The 25,237-nt window shown below is 45.9% G+C and overlaps 1 protein-coding gene across 2 annotated transcripts in view; it reads right to left on the bottom strand.

Moving 5' to 3' along the window:
• Positions 1-19,851: 19,851 nt before the first annotated feature.
• PLXNA2 (plexin A2) overlaps positions 19,852-25,237 on the bottom strand; it is a 196,485-nt gene continuing 191,099 nt past the window's right edge. For both annotated transcript variants that reach the window (XM_011975840.1, XM_011975841.1), the window contains one exon: positions 19,852-24,979. In XM_011975840.1, the coding sequence (XP_011831230.1) occupies positions 24,884-24,979 (96 nt within the window). In that variant the 3' untranslated portion in view covers positions 19,852-24,883. The remainder of the gene's footprint in view (positions 24,980-25,237) is intronic.

Genomic DNA, 25,237 nt, shown 5'->3' with positions numbered 1-25,237 from the left:
CACATCACTGTATCTTTGTTTTAATTTCTATTCCTGAACCTTGATGCTAGAGCCGGAGTGCTACAGGATTCTACAGATGGCCAGACTTCATTGATACCAGGTCCTGCTTCCCCACATTTCTGAACATGGCCAGCTGGCAGGTGATTCCCAGCCACTGTGATGTTCCTTGTGGCCTCCTCCCAATTGCATCTGGAGGGCCTGGGCCACCAGCTCCTGCCGTTCTCTCCACCACACTCCTGCATCTGCTGACTGCACAGTCCTCAGCACCAGCATCAGCTCCAGTCTCTACGGGCTGGCCTATCAGGGTGCGCACTTCTAGCCCCAAGTCCTCCCTGCTCTTAGGCTGCCTATCCAGTCATTCAGCTGTGGTGCTTCTTCCAGTCTGGGCCACGTCTTTGGATATAACAGGTCTCAGGTTGTCCCTGGAGTGATGCGGCACTTAGAGATGCAGTGGTGCTAAATTCCATGTGGCTGTGGCCACTGAAGGATGTGCTGAGCTGTCGGCCAGGCTGCCAAGTCCTCGGGATAAAGGACAGGTGGTGGGCTTTTTATTGCATTGTTATCAATTATAGGGGTCCTGCAGCAATTGCTGGCTGGGAATGAGGGGAATGAAGAAGCCTGTGGTTTTTGTCCTAATTTGTTTGGTTTGGGGCTGGACCTTAAGCTCGGGAACCACAGTAATTAGCCCAGCTGCAGAATTGGGCAAATGTAGCACATGGCTGTCATTGCTCCAAGGGGCTGCCTGGCATTGGAGCCACTGGCTCTAACAAGGGCTTTGTCAGCTCTGGGTGGGAGGGTGCAGTGATTGCGGTGGCAGATGTGGAGAGGGCCGTGGCTTTGATTTCCCAGTCTCTCCCTTCCTGCTCCCTCTCTGCCCCTTTTGGCTTGAGAAGCTGTCCCGTTGGTGAGTCTCAGGATTGGGGGTTAAGGAGGGAGCCTTGGGATTAGGAGGGCAGGGGAGTAGGGACTACACAGCCTCTGAGTGTCTGGAAGCTTGTTTGATGGGGAGGTTGGAGTTTGGTGCTCGCTGAGCATGGAAAAGCGGAGAGAAGGGAGCGTCACTGCCACATACAAATGGAAGCTGTGCACAGGCCCAGAGCTCTGGGGAGAGAGCATCTGCAATCTACCAAGCCAAGCAGAAAATTAAAAGATGACTCCACATGCACGCTGAAGCTCTGGGTGGAAGTGGGTAGGCAAGAGCCAGAGAAGTCATGACACCCGGCCTCCGGAGAGGAGCTCTGGGTTAACCACTGATGGGACTGGTGCTGGGGGCATCTCCCCAGGGTGGGGCTCATCCTTTTCATCTGGGAGTGCATTCACAAGGCCTGTCAGTGGAGCTCCAGCTATGGGAGACATATCCACTGGGATACGTACCCTGACTCTTGGGGTGCCTGGGCCTCTGGGGATCCTTCCCCACCCTGGCTTCCCTCTGTCCTACTTGAGATGCCTCACCCTCAGCTGACCAGTGTGATCAGTGGGTGCCTTCAGGCACGTGGCTACAGTGTGCTGCCGTGTCCAGAATCTGTGACATTTGGGCAACTCTAGCTCTTTGCTTATAATTATAAAAAGAAATAACAGCAGGAGGGATCTAGGGCAGACATCAGGAAGACACTCTCACTTATAAAAGTAGGTTGAGGACTGGAAGGAAGGACTGAGAGTTGCCTCAATGGTCCATGCTGGAACTTTGGAATGCTGGAAGGGGAGGAGCTGATAGCCGGCCTCCCTGCAGGCTGGGAAGAAGCTCACCAACCTAAGACAGGTAGGGTTCTCTGGGTAGACTTGAGGTCAGTGCCCACCTTGGAGCTACAGATTGCCCAGCTACCATTTTCTTCCTTTGCTGAGAGTCTTCCCTGTAGCGAGCCCAGAGAGTCAGCCCCCATGGTTTAAGGGAGCACAGGGCCATTAAGAGATGTTTAAGGTGGGAGCAGATGCTGGGCCTCAGTCTATTTCAGACCAAATGACCCTCTATGTCTGTCATGTAGAGACCTGTTGGACATACTTCTTTCTTCTTTCTGTCAGCCAGACTAGAGGATACTGCTCTTTTCCAAACCCATGGCAAACACCAGCTGTTGGATTTTTATTGCACCCTTGACATTTCCAAAGAGTCTGAGTGGACAGAGGAAGAGGCAATGACAAGATAAAAGACACCCAAATCCTGAGAGATGGACAGCATCAAGGGAGAGGTGGGTCTGCGAGCAGGGCAGCAGTTGACACAAGACTCATGGGCTGTGGCCCAAAGCCAGGGCTTAGGTTTGGTGTGCATTTTCCCCCACCTACGTACCCTTGCAGAAGGGATGCAAGCCAGACCCTGCTTTGCTGGTGGGGGTGGCCTCAATATCTTTAGTCTTACAATTTCATCCTTATAACCTGCCATCTCCCTTGCAAGCTTTATTGCACTGATTCCATGTCTGTTACCCTCACTATGGTGAACTTGGACAGAACAGCAACTATGTCTATTTTGTTCATCATTGTATCTTCTGGGCCTAGGCCATAGTAGGAACTCAGTAAAGGTGGTAAAATGCATTCACTCATGAGGGACGTAGCGCTGCTGGGCCCTGAGGGCGCAGTGGCTGCTGTGGGCTCTTTCATCTGGTTTCTTTTCCTCTCCCTTCTTTGTCTTCTGTTACCCTCCATTTTTCTTTTCTCACTTTCTCTGTTTCCTCTCCATAAACCAGGCCTGGTCACTGGCTATTCTTAACCATACAGGCAGATGTATTTATAGCATACGTTCTCCACTGGGAATCTCCCAAAAGTCCCAATCCCAGTATGGAAATATGTGGCCAGGGTCCCAATGTGTTCCTTTCATGGATCTTCCCAGGATCCCCCTTCCCTACAGTCTCCCCAAGGCATTCTGAGAGGACTGAGTCAGACTTCTCCACAGGGTAAGCTGGGCAGCCCAGAATAAGTCTTGACTTGGTGTGTGGTCATCCTAACTATACATCACACCCACGTTCCTCCTAGACTTGCTGATTCTTAAAATTCCTTTCAAAGAGTAAAGGCCTTTCACAAGCCACCATGAGAAATCAACTCGATTTTCCTAATGTGACTGACTGTGCTCTCAGAGTTGCAGCTCTATTCCCAGAAGATTTCTCAATCAAGGTAACCCTGTGAGACTGTGCAGAAAATTTGAAGGTAGTGCCTTTTATAGGAAATACTAATTTATAGCACAGAAAAGAATAGTGAAGTTTTTCATTTTTCATTTTTTGTTTGTTTGTTTTTTTGTTGTTGTTTGTTTTTGAGGCAGAGTCTTGCTCTGTTGCCCAGGCTGGAGTGAAGTGGCACGATCTTGGCTCACTGCAACCTCCACCTCCCGGGTTCAAGTGATTCCGTTGCCTCAGCTTCCCAAGTAGCTGGGATTACAGACAGTCGCCACCTCTCCTGGCAAAACTTTTTTTGTATTTTTAGTAGAGACAAGGTTTCACCATGTTGGCCAGGCTGGTCTTGAACTCTTGACCTCAGGTGATCCACCCGCCTCGGCCTCCCAAAGTACTGGGATTACAGGCGTGAGCCACCGTGCCTGACCTAGAAATTGTTTGAAAGGAAAGGTCAGTGGGGAAAAGGGGACAGATGTCAGAATTCTATCAGTGATTTACTCAAAAAGTCAACTTCTAGAGAATATCTGAGAATCAGTACATAGTTACCCTAGCTGTCTATACCTTCTGTCTTGACTCCAGCTGCCATGGAACATAATAACCTATGTGGTCCAGAAATTCTGTAAGACTCTTATCCACCAAAGAGGAATTTGGTGCCATATTCTGCTGTCCAGCCTGTGATAGCTGTTTTTTTGTTTTGTTTTGTTTTGTTTCGTTTTGTTTTGAGGTAGAGTTTCACTCTTGTTGCCCAGACTGGAGTGCAGTGGTGCAGACTCTGCTCACTGCAACCTCTGCCTCCCAGGTTCAAGAGATTGCTACAGGTATGCACCACCACACCTGGCTAATCTTGGTATTTTTAGTAGAGACGGGTTTTCACCATTTTGGCCAGGCTGGTCTTGAACTCCTGACCTTAGGTGATCCACCCACCTTGGCCTCCCAAAGTGCTGAGATTACAGGTGTTAGCCACCGCGCCTGGCCTGATAGCCTTTTAATAGACCTGGCATGCTCATGCACTCAGTCCTGCCTTTGGGACCTGAAAAGTAACCCCAGTGTGGCCAGCAGCTTTTATGGTGGCCCTCAGCATTCTCTGCCCCTTGGTGTTCACTTACTTGTATAATCCCTTCCCCTTTGGTGTGGGCTGAACTTATGAATTTGCTCCAAATGAATGGAATGAGACAGAAGTGATGACATGTCACTTCCAATATTGGGTTATAAAAAGACTGTGGCTTCCACCTGGGGCACTTGCTCTCTCCTGGTTTCTCTCTCACTGTTTCTTCCTCTCCCTCTTTCTCTAATCGCCAGCTCTCATGTTTGAAGACCCTTGGGCAGTCTCTGGGGAGGCCTATGGGATGAGGAATTGAGGCCTTTCTCAATCACGTGAGTGAGCTTACAAGTGGATCCTCCCTCTCCCACCCCTCAGTGAGGCTTTAGAAGAGACAGAGCTCCCATCTCCACCTTGACTCAATCCTCAGGAGAGGCTTTGAGCCACTGGCATCCAGCCAAGACATGCCCAGTTTCTCCACAAAAACTGCAAGCTAGTGAATGTTGGTTGTTTCAGGTCTGGGGTAATTTGTTTTGTAGCAATGGATAATGAATATCCCCAGATGTTGCCAATTCTTGATCACTGGGGATCTTTCAGACTCCTTCCCATTCACCACTGTCCCTATGTCCTTTCCTCCAGCTTCCTGACTGTCCCCATCCCTCCCATAGCCTCCTTTAGGCTCCTTCTCTAATGGCCTTGATGGCTGGTCAGGGCTTGGCCTTATCAAGTGGCTTTGAACTTAGTACCTCCCCAGACATAATGTTGGGGATCTGCCTTCTGACTTTACATTTCATAATCTTGTGTAAGAAATTACCTGCTGGCATCAGGTGCTGTAGCTCACACCTATAATCCCAGCACTTGGGGAGGTTAAGGGTAGAGGATTGCTTGAGGTTAGGAGTTCAAGACCCACCTGAACAACATAGAGAGACCCTGTCTCTACAAAAAAAAAAAAAAATTTAAAAATCAGCCAGGCATGGTTGTGTGTGACTGTAGTCCTTGCTACTCATGAAGCTAAAGCAGGAGGATCGCTTGGACCCAGGTGTTTGAGGTTACAGTGAGCTATGATCTCAACACGGCACTCCAGCCTGGATGACAGAGAGAGACCCTATCTCTAAAAAAAGAAAAAAAAAGAAAAAAAAAAAAAAAGGAACTACCTCCTGAACTCCACTCTGGCCAGGCTTGCCTCTCACCTGCCCCAGGTCTGACCAGAAACAGGATCAGAAAATAAGCTGACTTACTAGAACAAGAAAGCTAAACCAGACACCCTGGCAAGGTTTTCAGTGAAAGCTGAAACAACCTCCTTATCATGAGAAAATTCATCACATTGTAACTTTCACCCCAATCTCTTAGTGTGCCTATCAATCAGGACTTTCCTGCATTTGTTAGCTGATGGATGGCAAATAGTGGGGCCATTACTTTGTAAAAACAAGATGTTGTTTTCAGATATTTTTCTTTCCTTCCTCTTCCTTCCACCCCTGCCTCACTTAAAAGCTTTCATTCCTTAAGTCCAGTCAGCATTTCATTCATTATTATCATTATTTTTGGAATTTAGACATTAAAATGATTGAGTCTGGATTTCATTACCAGGCTCTGGTGACTTAGGGTAAATATTCTGTGAAACTGAAGGAGTACTTGGCTACTTTTTCTCAGTCCTCCTGGTTTCATGATAGGTCAGGCATTGAAGTAAATTGGAGGTCAAGTCAAGGTTTCAATTCGTGTTCACTGGATTGCCAACAGGTACTGATGACTCACATTAAATTCCATGTTTCTGCATGGGTTGGAGGATGTCTAGGCTTGGTTGGAAATTGGACATGACATTCCTCATCTATTGTTGCTAAGGAAATATTATACTGATAGATGAAAATGCTTGGTGACAAGAGATGAGTGGTTTGCATACAGGAGATGCATGGCACATGTGGACCGAAATGATGAACAGAGATTAAGACCTGTGTGGCCACTCCATCCCTTCCTGGATGATTTAATCTATGATCATACTTCAGTCATCATTTGTGACCTGATAATTTCCAAAGCATTATCTCCAGTCCATTATTTCCCTGGAGCTCTGGGCTCATGAATCTAACCACTCACTGAACACCTGACCTTGAATGTTCCTAAGAAACTGAAAGCTCTTCATGTCAAAATTGAACTTACTATCTTCACCCAAAGCTGCTCCCTCATCCTCTCTTTCCCACCTTCTAAAATCCCTCTGCTTTGCTCAAGCCAGAAAAATGGGGTCAGACATGGCTCTCACCTCTCCCTCACACTCTACTTGTGGTCAGTCACTGTTTGGTCAGTTCTGTCTCTTGCCTGTCTCTGGAAAGGGCCACTTCTCCACATCCCCACTGTCACTCTCACGTCTCCTGCATGACTCCTAACTGGCTGTTGGCTTCTAGGGTGGCCTCTAGCCAGTCCATCCTCTACACGCCTGCCAGAGGGATGAACACAAAAAGTGCTTCTGTTCACGTCATTCTGCCAAAAACCACTCAAAAATGCTCAGGCACCTCTGGGGTAAGCTGCCCAAGCTGTGAGCACAGCCACAAGGTCCTGCCTCATGTAATCTGGCCCTTTTTACCTCTCCAGCTGTATAATTTTTTCACAACACACTTTGAATTTTGTATTTCAGACACAGTAAGCTGCTTACAGCTGCTCTCTCTCTGGTGCCTTTGCACACAGGATTTCATTGCCTGGAACTCTTTCCCTCAATTCACTTCTTGGCTTGGGTTTCTCCTCTTTGTTTTTCCAAACTCAACTGAGATGCTATCTCCCCTGAGAAATCTTCCGTATTTCCCAAGCCCGGGTTGGATATTCCTTGGTGTGGTTCTGTGGCATGCTACACTTGCTCTGTCATTGTAAATACCTGCTTGCCTTCTTGAGAGCAGGGCTGGCCATAGTATCCAGCACCTAGAACTGTGCGTAACCCATGGGAGGAGATCGGTAAATATATGATTGACCCACAAGGGATGTTGAAGATCTACTGAGGGGAAGTTTTCCACCATCTAGGTATTGGTCCATAGTAAAATTCTGCCACCCATCCAACCCACCCAAGCCATCCACAGTAAGGGCAATGAGTTGCTGTGATAGAATGAGTGCTAGACCCAGGGTCCTGAGGTTGCAGGTTTGAATTCGAGCTCTGCCTCTTACTAGGAGAAGCTACTCAACATCTAAGTCTTAATTTGCTCAGCTATGAAGAAGGAACCATAACACACACCAGACAGGGTTGGTGTGAGGACCGCACAAGACAGCGGGTGCTAATGCTCCCACCTCAGTCAACTGTTGGTTAGGATGGAGCTGTCCCCTCTGCTCCCACAGAAGCCCAGACCTGGGGCCATGAACTTGTGCTTTCAAGAGCGGGGCTGACAGAGCAGACTTGATAAGGACCCTGGTTGTCAGATATGATAATAATAGTCTCATTTATTAATATAAAGGCCCGCTAATAGAGGCGGCACTTTTAATTAGCCAACACGGCCACGATATTAATTTTTATCCAGAGTTATTTAAGTCCAGGAGCCTTCCTCCCCTCTCTGTTAGCACTTAGCTGGAGGGCGATTGAGAACATTTGTAATTGGATTTCGGTGCAGGACTTAATTATAAGGAGACAATAAAGCCCCTGAAATGCAGCAGGTTCTACCCTGTTAACTATTATTTTCCAGAGACACGCTCATACCAATGAATGCACAGATTTATCTAAATTATAATTTTTAAACTTAACAAAGACTCACTTCCCCCTCCCCACCAGGCCTGAGAGCAGTCTGCCGGGAGGACAGATTTGCAGGGAGGAGGGCACAGAGGCGGAATACTTCATTCCTGTAATCAAGTCTTTCACTCCATGGGCCACTGAGCGGCTTCCCCGGGCCCCTTGGGATCTCGGAAGTGTATTTTCTTCTCTTGGCCAAATGGCTTATTAATAGAATTGGCTTATTTATATCTCACCCAGAAAAATCCCAAAGTGTTACAGCAACAGTGAGATATCGAGCCAATTAGTTGTTGGTCTTGTTGTCATGGGGGGGAAATCTAGTTATTAATTGATTGCCCTTCACCAGTGGCAGAATCGATTCAGAGGAAACCAGAAGGAAAAGGTGAAAAAAGCCACGTGTCTCAGACCATCTGAGAAAACTCAGAGACAAGGCTAAACCATTTATACCTCCAGCAAAGCTTTCTAACTTTAGGAGAGCGAGGAGACTGAGGCCTCTGCTATGGTCAGCTAGGTGTGGCATGGGTACCAACCTCTAAGGAGTGTCTGCTGTGGTCTGACTGTTTACAAACATCAAACCACTCTGTGAAACAGGCTTATTTCATCCACTGCACAGAAGAAGACTGGGCATCCATTCATTCAATATTTGCTGAATCCCATATCATAAGATAGGCCTCAGAGACACAGTGGTGGACAAGACAGAACCTGCCCTCCTGGAGCCTACGTTCCTGCTCGTTGCAGAGATGGTTCCAAGGTCACTGACCCACATTCATACTTGGCCGGGCTAAGATAGGAAACCAGGTAGGTTCCACCAACGCCAAAGTCTAGGGAATTGCTTTTCCTTCTTTTGAGTGCTAGGTTTTGTGGATCTTGTGGCCTCCTACAAAGCCCACACTGTGAGTCACCATCCACCTTCTTCACTGGACAGCCTCAGAGGAGGAAAAGATGTCACCAATTTAGTTTAGGACCTGGGAGGTGGGGTGTAGGTTCCCTGAGATGAGGGAATGGGAGAGGACCTTCTGCTGTTCTATGCAAGTAATTGTGGATGATGAGGAGTTTAGGAGTACAGTGGTTTTTTTTAGATTGTCATTACACTTGTAGATATTTGGGAGGGTGATTGGGAAACAGAATAAAGTAACAAATAAAATTCTCACACAATCCTACTCCCCTATTTAGACCACACCGTAACATGCTGTGCACAGTTTTCCAAATCATTAAAAATTATTTGTGGACATAATTTTAAATCAGAATATAATATTTCCTCCTGTGAACAGACTATAATTTACTTAACTTTCCCATATTGGCAGATATTTAATGTGTTTCTACTTATTATTTTAAATAAAAGACATGTACATGTATGTTTGTCCTTGTTTTTACTTGCTCAAAATGGAAGTGAAATTATTACCATAAAGAGAATGAATATTTTAAAGGCCCTTGAGACTTACTGCCATCTTGTGTTCTAGAAATATTGTACAAATTTCTAATAGCGTGTGAGAGCACCCAGCATTATAGTACACCTTCCTTCATCAATAATCCACATTGACTTTTATAAGTATTTGCTAATTTAATAGGGCAAAAATTGTATTTCATTATTGTGTTTTCTTCACATATATTGACTGCTAGTGAGCTTCAACATTTTTTTGTATGTCTAAATAATCATTTGTATTTCTTCTGCAAATAGCCTATTCTCATCCTTTGCACATTTTTCTTTTGGGTTTAGTGGGGTTTTTTATGTGTGTGCTATTTTGTATTTTAAGAACATTAACTTTTTGATGTTTTTGTTGAAGACATTTTTTCTCAGGTTGATTTTGCTGTTTACTTTTACTTTCCATGATGTTTTTTATAGATAGGATTTGAATTTTTATGCAGCCAAATATATCTATTCTTTCTTTGTGATTCCTCCAATTGCTTTTATACTTAGAAATTCTGTCTCCACACTGAGATAAACTCACTAATATTTTATTCTAAGTATTTTATGATTTTTTTCTTTTGAGGTTGGGGGACAGAGTCTTGCTCTGCCACCCGGGCTAGAGTGCAGTGGGGCAGTCATGTCTCACTGCAGCCTTGACCCCCTGAGCTCAAGTGATCTTCCCACCTCAGCCTCTGGAGTATCTGGGACTACAGGTCCACACCACCACTCCTGGCTAAGGTTTAGAATTTTTTAATTTAATTTTTGTAGAGGTGATATCTCCCTATGTTGCCCAGGCTGGTCTCAAATTCCTGGGCTCAAGTGATTCTCCTCCCTAGGCCTCCCAAAGTGCTGGGATTACAGGTGTGAGCGACCCCACCGCCCAGTCAGGTTTGATTTGTTTCACATTTAATTTTTTAGTTCATTTGGGATTTATTTTGTTCTGTGTTGCATGGTAAGCATTTAGATTGATATTTCCCCAAATAGTTAATCATTTATCCCTGAATCATTTATTAAAGAATGTTTTTGGCTGGGCATGTTGACTCATGCCTGTAATCTCAATACTTTGGGAGACCAAGGTGGGTGGATGGCTTGAGCTCAGGAAATTGAGACCAGCCTGGGCAACATGGTGAAACCCCATCTCTACAAAAAATACAAACATTAGCTGGGCGTGGTGGTGTGCATCCTGTAGTTCTAGCTACTTGGGAGGCTGAGGAGAGAGGATCAGTTGAGCTTGAGAGGCGGAGGTTGCAGTGAGCTGAGATCGTGCCACTGCACTCCAGCCTGGGTGACAGAATGACACCCTGTCCAAAAAAAAAAAAAAAGACTTTCTTTCCCCATTGGCTTAGTGCTGCCTTTGGTTTATGCTAAATTTTCAAACATATATATACAGTAGACTGTTCTGAGCTGTCTTATTCTGTTCAGTTGGTTCTTCTATTACAGTCACACTGTTTTAATTATTGTATCTTTATTCATTCACACACTTAAAAATACAACATATTTGTGTATGAAATATAGCATTTTAATATCTGGCAGAAAAATCTCCCTTAGTTACTCTGTTTTTTAGGAGGAAAAAAGATTACTTCTGTTCGTGTATTTTCAAAATAAATTTTAGAGTCATGCTGTCTAGAAAAAAAAATCTCATTTGGGATTTTGTAAAGGATTAAATTAAATATATATCTTAATTCATGAAGCATTTGCATCTTTATACTATTCAGTGCTATCATTCGGGAAAATGGCATGCTACCTTTTTTCCCCTTTACGTTGTTTTTGCAGCTTTAACTCTGTTACCTAAATGGGATTTTAGTGTATACTGTGAGATGGGAATCAAAATTAATTCCCTTTCAATTAGTTTTCTCAAACTCCAGTTTTTGCATAACTCACCAATGACTTATAAGATTTCTTTTATCATTTATTAAGTCCTTATATATAGAAGGATCTGTTTCTAGGCCATCTATTTATTCCCATTGCTCTGATTACTGTCTTTCCTAGTACTAGAGGGAAGTGCCATCCACTCCAGATGGCTCTCAGAGTCACTACCTGCTTTCTGCAAAACCAGGATTCATTTCCTGAATACAGAGTCAGCTCCTTGGTCAGAGCCTCTGCTCCGAAGATTTTTAGTGCCTCAAGGTACTCCAGTAGAGCAGGTTGATGCCAGGGCTTTGGTTTTAGTTCAGAAAACACCCAGGCCAATGGAGACTGATTCCTGATCCCTGCCACTGGCCTTCCCTCTGTTCAGTATGGCCAGATGCTGGCTGAAAGGGGGTCCCAGACTCCAGACTCCCCAGGTAAGAGTGAGGGCCCAGAAAGTTTCAGAGAGGTGTACAAGATAGTAATGCTATACTACAAATCTCTGCATTTCTCAGCTCCTGCTTTGTGCCAGGCCTGTGATGAGGACATTATATACCTTAGTTCTAATTTTTACCATAACTGCCTGAGCTAATGTTAACCACATTTTCCACATTAGAGGACGCTCAGAGGGAGTAAGAAACTTACCACATATCATCCAACTACAAAGTGGCTTATTTTTCATCCCAGTTGTGTCCAATTCCAAAACCCACAATCATTACTTCCGAGCTACTGGCAGTTGACTCAGCCAGAATGACCACCACGGCCCCTCCCCTGGAGAAAATGATTTAGGATTGTTGAGCTTTGCTTTGTCTCCAACTCCAGCTCTCATGGTAACAGAATCTGGTGATGTGAGGACAGAGGTTTGAAGCTGGTCACCTGAGCCAGAACTCGATGGCCATCTCTCTACTCAGGGTAGTGGGGTCCATACCACGCTTGGTGGGGGTGGAAGCTCTGCTTCCCTTCCTCACCCCAGACCACCACACCTTCCTCGTCCCAGTCAGGCAGGCAAGTTTGCCTTGTTACCTGAAGATGCAAGGTTACGTGGTGTAGGGGAGAGAGTTCGTGTATGTAGCAGGGTAAGGTGGGGCGCAGTGGTAGGAGGAAGACAGGCAGAAGCCCACTGCTTTAAAAAGTGCTCTGTGGGCCTGGCCACCTTCTATCAAAACAGTGGTTCAGAAGGCTGAAACAGCCAGAATCTGAAAATAATAAGCACTCACTTATTGAATATCTAAAGATCACAATCTCAATGTACTTCTAATCTTGGTCAATAAACAACATGCACATGGTTGCTTTTCTATGCATGTAATCACTGTGTACTCTGTATGGTGGAGTCGCCACTTTTCCATTTGAAGTTACCCCATCCTCACACGTTCGCATATGGACACAGTTGTCCCACTCAGTTTCTAATGGCCTATAGTGTTCCATCATGTTAATTCATACATTAAGAAAACATATTTTAAATGTTGTCTGAAAGGGTCAACACATGAACAGATTGATAGGGAAGGGTCTGATCTTGGGAGTATAAGGCAGATGTGCTTTGTGGGGAAATTTATCATTTCGGGGGGCTTGGGAAATGAAATAGCACAAAGTATTATTCTTACAGTCTTCCACTGATGCAGACAGAACCCTGGGCTGGGGATCTAGGCACCTGGCTCTGACTTTGACTTTTTCTTTTGTTTACTTTGAATTCCTTTGTGAGATGCTTTCTTTCCTAGGTTCCCAAATTTTATCTGTGCTATTCTGATAATCATAGGAGTCACAAAAGCACAGAGATGCAGGGCTCCCCAGAGGTTGAGTGACTTGCCCAAGGTCACAGAGTCAGCCAGTGCCTCTGTGGACATCACCTCCACCAACTTCCTAGTTTTGCAGAATTAGATCAGAGATGGAGGGTTTGGTCCTCTGAAGAAAGGCCTGGAGAGAACCTTCATTAAGACCCATGCCCAGCCCAACCTTGAGCCTTTGGCATGTTTTTCCATCTAGGGAGTTGCTTTGTACCTCTGCTTCTGGATGCTCTGTGGGGCTTATTTGACCTCTTTTTATAGAAGGGAGGAGAAGGGTCATGAGGTTCCCCCTGAGCCCTGAGGCTGTCTTGTTTCTCACTCACAGGACTCCTGCCTCATGTCTTTACCTTTTCAATCTGTTTGAGCTGACCCTTCCTTTCAGTTGCTCTTGGAACAGGCCAGAGTCATCACCATGTTGCTATTCCATGCTGACAGAGTCTGTGGACTGTTTGGCCTGTTGTAATTATCTCACTACCTTGCTCTATTTCTGTCTCAGTTCACAGAAGACTCAAAGCAAGCCAAGACACAGGCACAGGGGGCAAGGGTAACCAGGGCAGGGTGGGGCTTGGAACCCTAGGACACTAATTCCAGTTTGACCTGGGCACTTCTCTTAATGTGGCCTACACCTCAGCTGTAGTCAGAGGCCTTTTGCCTAACAGGGAGGGTGGTAGACTTTCAGGACGAGGTGGGACCTTAGAGAACCAGTAGCATTCCATGGAGCTGTAGGGTTGTGCAGAAGCATACAGGGCCCAACACAGGGAGTGGGAGCAAGGTTGGGGGAGGGCTGGTGTGGGAAGGGGAGGTGGAATGAGTAGGGCCTTGCCTTCCCATCTGTTTCCATCAGAGCAACTGCACTTGGATCTGGATTCTGTATGAGCCTTTCTTTGATAAAAAGTTGGAAACTACTGATCTTTTCTAAGTCCCTTCCATTTATGAAGGAGAAAACTGAAATTGAGCAAAGAAAAAGGTTTTGCCAGGGCCACTCAAGTGGTTTAGTAGCAGATAGGGCTCTAGGAGGAGACAGGCCCAGTGGCAGGGGCCGATGGCTGAGTCATAGGACCCACCTCTCCAAGAGTCTCGTGGATTTCTGTGTCTTGTCCTAGCTCTGGCTGGTAGAGGCCTGAGGGCCAGTGCTACTGTCACAGGCTGGCTGTGAGCAGTAAGGGCCATTTGGCTTTGGTCACTATGTGCCGAAACAGGGAACAGCCCTACCCTGAGCCCCAAAGAGCAATGGAACTTTCTTCATGGCCACTGAATCCACAGCTTGTGAAGATCTTGTCAAATCCTAAGGATCTTGCGACCTCTGTGTGATGTTGGATTTGTTATATAATCTCTCTGAGCCTCAGTTTCTCCATCTCTAAAATGGGAATGAATGCCAGTTGAGTCAATCAGATCATGTCTGTGATGTGCTAACCACAGTGCTGGTTACGCAATGAAAGTGCAATAGACACACTAAATCATTGCTACCAGATGAACATCATGGCCAGGGAGGCTCACAAGAGTAAGAGGTCAGGTCCTGGACCTTTCTGCTTAGCACACAGCAGAGCATATAAGTGACTCACTAAAGATTTAGTTAAATAAACAAATGACCAGGGAGACTCTTTAAGGTGGAAGAAAAACTTCTTTGGGGAAATGGCCTGGAGGATTGACAATGTGTACTTCCATTCTCCCTCAGCATCCTTACCGTTTGAACAGGGAAATGGAGTCAAGATGAAAACCAAGGGCTGCCTCAAATGAGGAGGGGCACGAGCTGGGTTCCTGCAGTCACTGAAGCTCGGGGTTCACTGCAGTCACCCAGATCTCAGCTCTGAAAAGATCCTGTGGCCTTTAAAGTCACTCAGGGTCAGTGCCAGGCAGAGGAGAAGTCAGGTACCATCAGGCTGGGGAGGCTCCCTTCCCACCCTCCAGTCTATGACACTGCAGGCTCTTCTGTGGGGCCGGGGGCATTTTAGGATGCTGTGGCATGCTAGAGGATGATGATAATGATTGTGACAAAAGGAGAATTCCAGGTGAGCTTTTCTAAAATGGGTCATGGAAGTTAGGGGCACCTGTGATGGCAAGCAGAACCTTCAAAATGGAGCCACGTGAAGATGGGAGAACCAAAGAGAGAGGAGCCTGGGGAGATGGATCAGGAAGATTGGAGTACTACCCGATTTGGGTAACCAACCACATGTTTTTGTTGTTTATCCAACCACATGTTTTTGTTGTTTACCGGTTTTCTGGTGTTGGCCTCTTAGGTGGGTCTCTTCTAAATGGGCTGGAATAATTCAGACATTAATGATACTGGGAAGAAAACCAGATGGGGGATGGCTTCCAGAGTTTCCCTCTTATTATTTCCCATAATGAGTCCAAGAGTTGTCCACTTCCCTGATCTGGAGCCAGTACCCTCTCTGCCTCTCAAGGGCCCTCCATATCCATTGATGTCTGTTGCTCTTCTTCTTTGGTTACCCAGTAAAGGTTAGGATCTTTCAAAAGCATCTTCTCCTCAGAGACTAAGGGTAAAAGAAACCAGACAAGAAATCATCAAAGTGAATAGATTTAAGGATCACAGGCACTTCATTTAGTTTCAGCGTTTGATGAACAGATTGACTGGTTTTTTCCTCACTGTGATGGTTAATTTTATGTATCAACTTGGCTAGACTACAGTGCCCAGTTCTTTGATCAAATACCAGTCTAGATGTTTCTAAGAAGGTATTTTTTAGATGTGATTAATATTTACAATCTGTAGACTTTGAGTAAAGCAGTTCACCCTCCATAATGCAAGTGGGCCTCATCAACAGTTGAAGACCTTAAGAGAAAAGACTGAAGTTTCCTGAAGACGAAGAAATTCTCCCTCCAGACTGCTTTTGGACTCAAGGCTGCAGGAGTCTTGAGTCATCATCAGCTTTGGCAGGAATTTTTAGCCAGCCAGCCTGACCTGCAGATTTCAGACTTGCTAGCTCCCATGATTGCATGAGCCAATTCCTTAAAATCTCCACTCCCTCTTACACACACACACACACACACACGCAACCTATTGGTTTACTGGTTCTGTTTCTCTGGAAAACCCTGACTAATCACTTACCTAAAACCAGCTCAGGATGGAGGTGCCCAGACTCTTCCCTGAGGGGAGACAGGTGAATCCCCCTCTCAGGTCTGGTGAGTGCTCCAGCCCATTTCCTACTCCACTTCCTTGACTTCTTGTTGGGAATAGTCCTTCTGGGGTCTGTGCCCTCTGCATCCAGACTCTTTGCTCCCCTCTGTTGCTGTTATCCTCTACCTGTGAGCCGGCCCTGCCCCCTGGCTCTCAGGGTAAAGAAGCACCTTTCTTAGTAGGCCCCAAATCCTTATCAGACCGTTGACCCGGGCAGGCTTTCAGGAGGCCATTGACAGACTCTTGTAGCCAACGGAGCCCTGTCTGTGGCCTTAGCACATAGAAATTTGGCTTGATCCACTTCTGTCTGCCACTTCCTATTTATCTATAGCATATTCACTGGCAGGTTCATAGCTGGTTCTGCCACTGGGTGAAACCTTGATTAATCTTCTATTTTCCTATGTCAGCATCCATGACTAGTCTCCTAAGGACCTAACTCTCAGGCACCAACTTTCATCTCCAAAACTTCTATTAATTCAACTTCTCCCCACAGTCAAATGGAGATGCTCATCAATTCCTGCCTGTAGGTCCTGCTGGGCTGCCTGTAAAAGAAGGATGTATGGTTAATTCTCTCTCCTGCTCATTTACCTATTGTAATACTTATTTAGTCCATTACATACATTACCTTATTTAACCCATATAAAAACCTTATTGGTTGCATATTATTACCCTCATTTTACTGATTTGAAACTTGATGCACAGAGAGGTTATATAACTTGCCTCAGACCATACAGCTTGAGGATGGAATTCAACCCGAGGCAATCTGAATCCGAAGCCTATGCTCTTAGCCAGGGATACATGAAACCTAGCAATTAGAAAGGAGTAGGAGTGAGGAATCAAGATAAATGAGACAGAGACATAAAGCAAAGCCAGGAATAAGATGAATGCAATAACACGCAGTGGAAATTTCTGTACATGTGCTTTGGTGGGCTGCTCATTTGGCTCTAAGCTTCTAGCAGCCAATGCAAAACAGGTGGAAGACTCGTCTGTCTTTCAGCTCACTTGCTGAGCAGAGATGTTTGGTAGCTCGTGGTGTCAATACGATCAAGCAAAGATAATCAGCAGCACCCCTCTCCCTAAATTCTCTTGAGTGTCTTATGCAGGTTTTACCCTCAAATTGAGGAAACCAGGTCTCTGAGAGTTTTACTGATGCGGTTTGGCAAAATTATTTTGCATTTGTGGTAAAAATAAGATAGAAGTACCCCTAAGAAAAGGGATGAGTCTTTCTTATAGAATAATGATTTGGTATTGACATTAGATTGTAAACCCTGGGAAAGCTGCAACTTCAGGACTTAGTTTTTCCCTCCCCTTTGTGTCCCTAATAGTACCTAGTCTAGTGTCATGCTCATAGCAAGTGAGGAAAAGATATTGATTGCATTGAACAAATATGACTATTAGTGAATGAGGAAGAGTGTCTCCATAGGATCTTCTTGTTGCAAGAGGAAGGATCCATTTCTGGGGTGGACTTCCAAGTACTCAATGGTTCCAGAGCTAATGAAAGGTAGTACGGTGCAGTGGAAAAAGCCTGTGCAATATGAAGTCTGGAATCAGACCTCTGTGGCTCTACCACTTTGCAACTGTGCAGTCTTAAGTAAATCCCTTAATCTCTCTGAGTCTCAGACTTAAAAGTGGAAAACTCTTATCATGTGAGCATGAGAAGTCTAAAAGGGAGAATGTTCCAGAGCCTGGAATTTGGTAGATGGTTCCCAAGTTCCATTCGTTCAATCATCTGTTTATTCAGAACCTACTTATGGGGCATCTGCTGTGGGCCAGGGTCTGTGCTCTGTTGTGGGAATACGATAGTGAACAAGACAGACAGCCTGGTAGCTTCCATCCTCTTCCTTTGTTTCCTTTCCAGAGGATGGTAGTTTCTGCAGCAGGTATTTAATAGTAGGGATACCCTAAGTCCAAGTTGTTGAGGGCACAGATGGTGGTGGGATGAGGGGAGAAAAAAGAAGATTGGGGAAAACTCAGGGATGTAAGGATCCTTTACTGAGAAATGTCCTCCTCTGTCCAAATTTCCCTGCATCCCAGCCTCTTGTGAAGCCAGGAGCCCAGTCAGGCAGTGACAGAGGCAAGATTCATCTAATTGCTCCGTCCCACATTGGAGCTCACCGGGGCCTATTGTTGCTTTTACTGAGAAAAGACACCTTTTTCACTGCTGGACACTAGAGTGCTTCCAGGGTTCTAGTTTTGCATTTCAGAGAGAAGAGGAGGGTGGTTTAAAGTTAGTAAAAAGCTCTAGTGCACTCCCCAGGCCCAAGGGTGCACTCCCCAGGCCTGAGGCCCACTGTGTTGTTGAAAATGACACACTAATTACATGCATGCCTCAGCACTGAACTCTTCTCCTCTCCTCCTGACTCCTCATGGTGTTATGTTTGCATTTTTCTCACCCTTGGGACCAGCTTTTGCATCTCTCTATTCCATTTGGGAAGGGTGTGTGTGTGTGTGTATATGTGTGCGGTGTGGATGGGGGACACACTATGAACCCAGTGGCTGCTAAGTTGGAACTGACGATCTTCCCAATTATGATCTCTTTGAAGCTGTAAGCACACACCATGTTTACCAACATGCACTTGTTTACATGCTTTGTTTTATAAGTCCCAGGCCATATTCTCCCTTGTGTGCTAGCTGTCCATATTAGACTGCAGGCACTCTGAAGGCAGGGCCTGCACCTCATCCTTCAGGAGGCTCTACTCTTAGTGCTTGGTATGAGGTTGAAGACCCAGAACTCTCTTGGTCCCATTATCATGAAAACAGTGAACAGCAGTTTGCTTGCGTGCTAAGTTGAGATGTCAGATGGATTCCTGAGTTATTCTCATCTATTTCTCTTACCAGAGAGCAGAAGTGTTACCTACACACTTTGGAATACCAGAATTTAAAACAGAAAGATGAAAGTACAGAGGAGAGGAGGCATGAACTCCTTGGGTTAAGGGAACCCTAAGGATTAGGAGTCCTAAGATCAATTCCCTACTTCTCAGCCTTACTGCGGAATTGTGATGTTCATGCTGCCTCTGGACTTTGTCAGTCCAGCTGCTGTTCTCCCCTAGGCAGGGCCCGCCTTCTTGTCTTACCTGCACTGGATCTAAAAGCACACACTATCCGGCATCTTTCCCTTTATTTACCTTTAATCCATTAACTGAAAATGACAAAAACAAACAAACAAAACAAAACAAAAATAACAACACCAAAACACCCCTTCCCAATGCATGGTGAAACATTCCTTTTTAAGAATGCTTATGATTTTCACTACACTAAAAGGTTGATGAGGACAAGGATCACCTCTTTCTTATGTATTATGTTATCCCCCAGCACTTACCACAGTGCCAGGCCGTGCTTAATACATGTTTTGTACAAACACATGAGTGCACTTTGTACACATAAGTATACATACCCATGAAGAACATGTATTAAGCATGGAGGCAGAGGAGGATCTCACTCTTCTGAAACTTCCCTTCACTTCTGGGAAGGTGTCCTGACTCATGGAGTGCACTTGCTGCCTCCAGTTGGAGAAAAGCTGTATTCTGAGGTCTTGGGACTAGGGGGCAGTGTTCACCTACCGGTATAAGCCAGGGCATCCTCTGTGTGTGTGTGTGTGTGTGTGTGTGTGTGTTCACCTACCGGTATAAGCCAGGTCATCCTCTGTGTGTGTGTGTGTGTGTGTGTGTGTGTGTGTGTGTGTGTGTGTGTGTGTTGTGTTATGTTGATGATGATGATTGGTACATTAATAAACTCTGGCTCCAGAGAGAGTTCTAAAACTCCCTCAAAACAACTTAGCTCATCTTTCCATGAGTACCCTTCTTACATATGCCCGTAAAATGTTATTCTGCATATATGCTGCTGAACAATCAGGTTTATTTAAAGATTTAAGGATTTTTAATTCAGTAAACTTTATTTATATATAACAACAGTACAAATTGTGTCCTCAGCTTGCAAAATAGGAGTGTTTCGTATTTACAATAGGTACACAATAATATATTAGAATAACAAAAAACCCCACTTCATTGGAACATTTTAAATACTTAATTTTCTTACAGTTTTTATTCCACAACACCTGTAAAAACAACAAAACCAGACAACCATCATTGTATTTTCTTAAAAATATATATAATACAGATTCCAGTGTGTCAAGAGGAGTGGGTTTGAGCAGGAAAAGTTGTGGGGAAAGGCAGGTGGGTTCTGGCCCCTAGTCTCATGTGATAGAGAGCTTGTCCTTTCTTCCCTTACACACGCAAGAACATCTGTTCTGTTTGGGGGGACCATTTCCATTCTGCCTGCTATACCTTCCATGCCAAGATGAAGGCCAAATAAGTCAAAGTGAGGACTTTGAAATGCAGAAGATGTTTCCCACCTTCCTTGTGGCCAGGGCAGGAGGGAGCAGGCTGCACTGCAGCAGAAAGAAGACAGCTCAGGCTGAAGGGAGAGCTTTTCTGCGCTGAGAAGAACGAGATGTGGGTGTCCACGAGAGGCTGAGGAATCTCCAGTTTGCTTATTGGGCGGAGGCCCTGTCTGCCGAGCAGTGGCGGTGATCATGTCTCAGGACTTTCCTTGGTACTAGTTAGAAAATACCAAGAGTGAAACCTTATCCCTCATTGATGGGGATCACTGAGCTCCAGATACTAAAATGTCACACTTCAGGGAAACTAGGGAAGAAAGACTGAGTTATGGAAAGGATGCTACCATTTTTCTCAAAGCATATTCCTGAGACAAGACATCGGAAGGCCCTGAAGTTTATCTCCCAAGTTCCCCGTGGGATCTGCTCCCACAGCCCTGTGTCTATGAAGCCACTTTTCATTTTCTCACCCACCGAGCCTCCTGAGTCTCAATTCTTTACTGTCTGTGCCCAGGCCCCAGGAGTCTCATGCAAGATGCAGTGTGGCTGAGAAAAAAACAGCCTGTCCTGGAGCAGCTGCTGGCTCAGTATTTACCAGCAGCAGGTTAATGGGGGCAGGTGTGGCAACCGGGATGCACCTGGAGATTTATCAGCCCGAGGCTTTCAAATGCTCCCTATTTGTTCTGCCCAGGTCATTTTTCGTCCAGCATACCCATCCATTGATTCTGTTTCACGCTCAGCAGGGCCAGGGGTCTTGACTATTTCCTGTCCTCATTTAGTGGAATTGAAGGAAGGTCAGGAGCTCAAGCAGCAGGTGATGTGCTGCCAGAAGAGATAGTGGCAGTAGAAACAAGAGCAGCTCTCATCGCTGGGGGAATGGCCCCAGAATAAGGTAAGGCAGCTGGGCAGCTGGGTTGGTCTACTCTCTTCCTTTGCTGGAGCCCTTTTCCTACAAAACTGGTACCCTGTGCCACCAGGGGAGGAGAACTGTTGCCTGCTAAGTTGGTGGCAGGAACCAGCTTCCTGAAGGATATAAATTCGCTGGAAGAAAGACCTTGGTTTTGTTTCATGCTGTTTTCCCATCTCTAGAGCAGTGGCTGGCAGACAGTGGCTATTCAAGAAGGTTCCCGAATGAATGAATTCAGGAAACAGTTCCCTCCTCCAATGAGATTAACAGCTGATTCGTGCTTTTAATGACTGAACTCTGTAAAGAGGGGAACTCTCTGCCAATGGGGGATCAAAATGGTTTTGAGAGCCATGCTGTGGAGAGAGGTAGGACGGCAAGCACAGAAGCACCTGACCCCATGCAGAGGACGGGAGGCAGCAGCAAGGGCCAGCTGGAGGGAGTGCTCTCCGTTACCCATTAGCATCCTCTGTCTTGCCAAGCACCCTTCTGAGGTCATCTTTCTTTTCCAGAGCATTGTCTCTTGTGCAGATCAATGAAATGAAGCAAAGCTGGATAGACTTTGGAAAGAGACTTCAGTCTCTGCCTCCTCTAAGATGAATGACTTCTTGTAGAGAGGAGCTGTGGCTTCAACACTTCATCCTTACTCAAGGTCAAAATATCCTCAAATTGGATAACAGGGAGAAGAGAAGCCAACCAACTCCCTCTTTTTCTCATTCCAAAGGGTGTGAACTTCATTGGTTCTTGGTGGCCCAAAGCCAAGAGGTGTGGAGGAGGAACAAGTGGCCAGCTGGAAAGGGGGCAGGACCTTACAACCTTTCACCCTCATGGCATGGCTTGAGTCCAGCTTTTTCCCTTTTCTAAATTCCTTCCTAAAGGATGCCCCAGGCCACTTCCTTTGTCAGCCCAAGTTCCCCAACTCTCGCATGGAATCCTGAGAAATGTGGCCAAACCACTCGTAGCCAGCTCTGGCTCTTCCCTCTCCACCCTCCAATTGGCCATTGCCCCATCATTCTCCACACTCTCCACAAACTTTCAAGGAAATGCCCCGGGGCAGTGAATTATCTCCAGAAGTAACTGCTGGGAGATGCCAGGTAGATGCATTGAGTTAAGGGTTGGTAGAGATGCTGCTGAGATGTCCAACTGCCTTTAGCTTCTTGGTGGAGCAAAGCCTGGATGCCAGTCTGAGCAGCCGTGTGGCCAGAAAATCTTCACCCAAACAGAGCTCAGAAGTTAGATGGGGTGGGCTGGACTTTTTCACGGGTGGCATAAAGTCTCCTGCTCACACTCTTTTTGCCTGTATCTCCTTTCCTTTTATCTCCATGAATTACGGGCTCTGCGCTGATAAGCTTTGGGTGCTATGAAGAGCAAACACTTTGGCTTAGTGTGGAAGGCCAGTCATTAGTATTTCCTTCAGGCTATTAATAGGGCCCGAGAAACTTTAACAGAAGTGGATTTTCAAAAGAAAGTGGCCTTGGCATGGCTGGTTGTGAATTATAATGAAAACAGCAAGTTTCCTGAGTATTTTGCTGAATGCTTTTCTCTTCCCATTTGTCAGCTGCATTCAGGCAAGAAACTAGAGCTGGGGGGACCAGGCAACGTCTGCTGTGTGGTTAGACAGCGATCCAAAGCTACACGCCAAGGATGGAAGCTAGCCCCCTACGCTCCCCTCCCCCAGCCCTCTCCTGGGAATCACATGTGGTCAGCAGGGCCTTTGGAAATCGGAACCACTTGGAGATAAAGCAGGGCACAGAGAAGCTGGAGCCCAGAGTTAATAGCAGAGAAAATGACCCTGGTCCAGTCTCTCTTGGAGGAGCTGGTCTAGCTTCCCAGCATCATAGCCTAGGATTCTCGACCCTTTGAAAAGTGAGGAAGGGCAACTTGTTCCTCTTTATCTTCCCCAGTCCCACCCCTTTGCTTCCCTTGTCCTCCTACCCCCTGACTCCAATGCTGCTTGCAGAGAAGTTGGAGCTGGCTGCTCAGATCCAAGCTAATGTGGGAGGCCTGGACACTCTGATGGCTATCCTGGCCACCAAGGTCCTGACACCAACAGAGCTCCTTTCCTCTCGATGACTCCCACTGACTTCTACGGGGCCTCTGGACCTGGGCATGGAGCTTTGGTCTCTTTGTTTGGAAACTACACTCAGGAGAATTGGTCATCCATAGTTTTAGGCGTCATCAGAAGAGACAGAGAAGGAAAGTCCAGTGAGAAGTCATCCACTTGTCCTTCACACCCACAAGTCCATGAGAGGCAGAAAGAGAGGCAGAAGGTAGTAACGTGGGCGTGCCACAGTCATTTCTACTGAGGAAGTGCTGTAGGCCCAGATGGTCAGGAGCTTCCATATATGAGTGAAGGGTTGTCTCCCCTCTCCAGGCACGAGAGAATGAAAGAAAGAAAGCATAGTAATAAATACTGCAGCTTCTGTAACCTATGCTCTTCAAGTATTGCTTGCTGTAAACAGTGTTTGATTTTTGTTTTCTTTTTAATTGCCAGGAACTACTGGATGATGGGAGTGAACTCCAAAGTCAAACACCCATGTCCCCAAATCAACTTCCAAATGGAACCTCATGGAGGCCTGGCCCACACACCTCCAGGCTGTTTCCCGAGGGTGCCTGGTTTATGACAGGGATTGATATGAGGCAGGGCTGCCCAACCTTTGCAGGGAGGCCAGGTGTCTGGTCTGGGAGAGGCCCACTTCACCCCACTTCTCATAGTAACTTTAGGGAAATTGAAAGGAAACATATCAAACACCAGCTCCTCATTTGTTGAGGTTTAAGATTAAATAAAACAAAACAAAAAACAGTAGCAAAAAGCATTGGTACTATCTAGGTACGCATCTCCTCTCAAAAGATGAGAATATGCAGGTATGTGGTAGGTAAAGCTCAGTTTCCAGTCAGCCAGGGTGAGCTCTTGATGGCTTTGCAATTTTTGCGAAGTTCTGGAAGTCCCATGCTCTCCTGGCTGCCGGTATAATTCCAGGTTTTACTGGCCTCCGTTTTTGTGAAGTGTTTGGTGCATACTTGTGCTCATTCTTCTTCTCCTCCTCTTCACTTTTTTTTTTTTTTTTTTTAAATTTCAAGGAAAAGGAGACAGTCATTTTCTCTCCAATATCTCTCAGCATCTCTTTGCTTTTTCTGGCATTTGGAAATGGGCATTATATAAAGAAGAAGGAATAGGGGAAAAGAAGGAAGGGAGACAGAAATCAGAATTAAACAAAAGTTGGACGGGATCAACAGGGCGGCTTTTTGTTTTATTTCTGCTTTTTTCCCTTTTTCTTAAAAAAAATTAAATAAAGTTCTTATTATTTCCCCAATATACATCAAATGAGTTTTCATGCAAAGCAGCAGTCACAGAGGCAGAACTGTCCCCAGCTCGTGCCTCTCGGCTTGAAGAACCACCTTCTCCCGGCCCCGGGTTCTCTGGTGTTCTCACTGTGGATGGATGACGCCCACTGTCTCTCCCGGCTGGAACTGGCTATGACGAAACTTGGCTTGCATAGGGAGAGGGGCCCTCCCCTCTCCCCAGGATGGGGTCTCAGGGGACAGCAAGCTCTGGGGCCTGATCCCCATCACTTGTCCTTCCATCTGAGACTCCCAGTGTGACAGCTTGGACGGGTCCCTCTTCCCAGGAATGCGAGGCTCCTCCTCTCAGCTCTCAATGGACATGGCATTAATGAGCTGCTCCACCTTATAAGCCAGCCGCTGCCGCCGCGCCTGCTCATCCTGCTCTAGGGCCCCGATGAGCTGAGGAGCAAAAACAAAGGCAGGAAGACTTCAGGACTCAGAATAGAAGACACCGTTTTCCAGAGTCCTCCCTCTTCACCCTGTCTACCTTTCCATTCTGCCTTCATGCACGTAACCTTAAATAATTTAAATGATTAACTGAATGAATACATGCACACACACCTATATATATGTATGTATGCATGATGTTTAAAACATTATCTGGCATAGGAAGTACTATGCAAGTGTTAGTTATTGCTGCTACTACTACTACTACTT

Source organism: Mandrillus leucophaeus, unplaced genomic scaffold (assembly GCF_000951045.1).
Source record: "Mandrillus leucophaeus isolate KB7577 unplaced genomic scaffold, Mleu.le_1.0 Scaffold159, whole genome shotgun sequence".
Taxonomy (NCBI): domain Eukaryota; kingdom Metazoa; phylum Chordata; class Mammalia; order Primates; family Cercopithecidae; genus Mandrillus; species Mandrillus leucophaeus.
The sequence above is the reverse complement of the archived record's forward strand: the minus strand, read 5'-3'. Positions and strand labels throughout refer to the sequence as shown.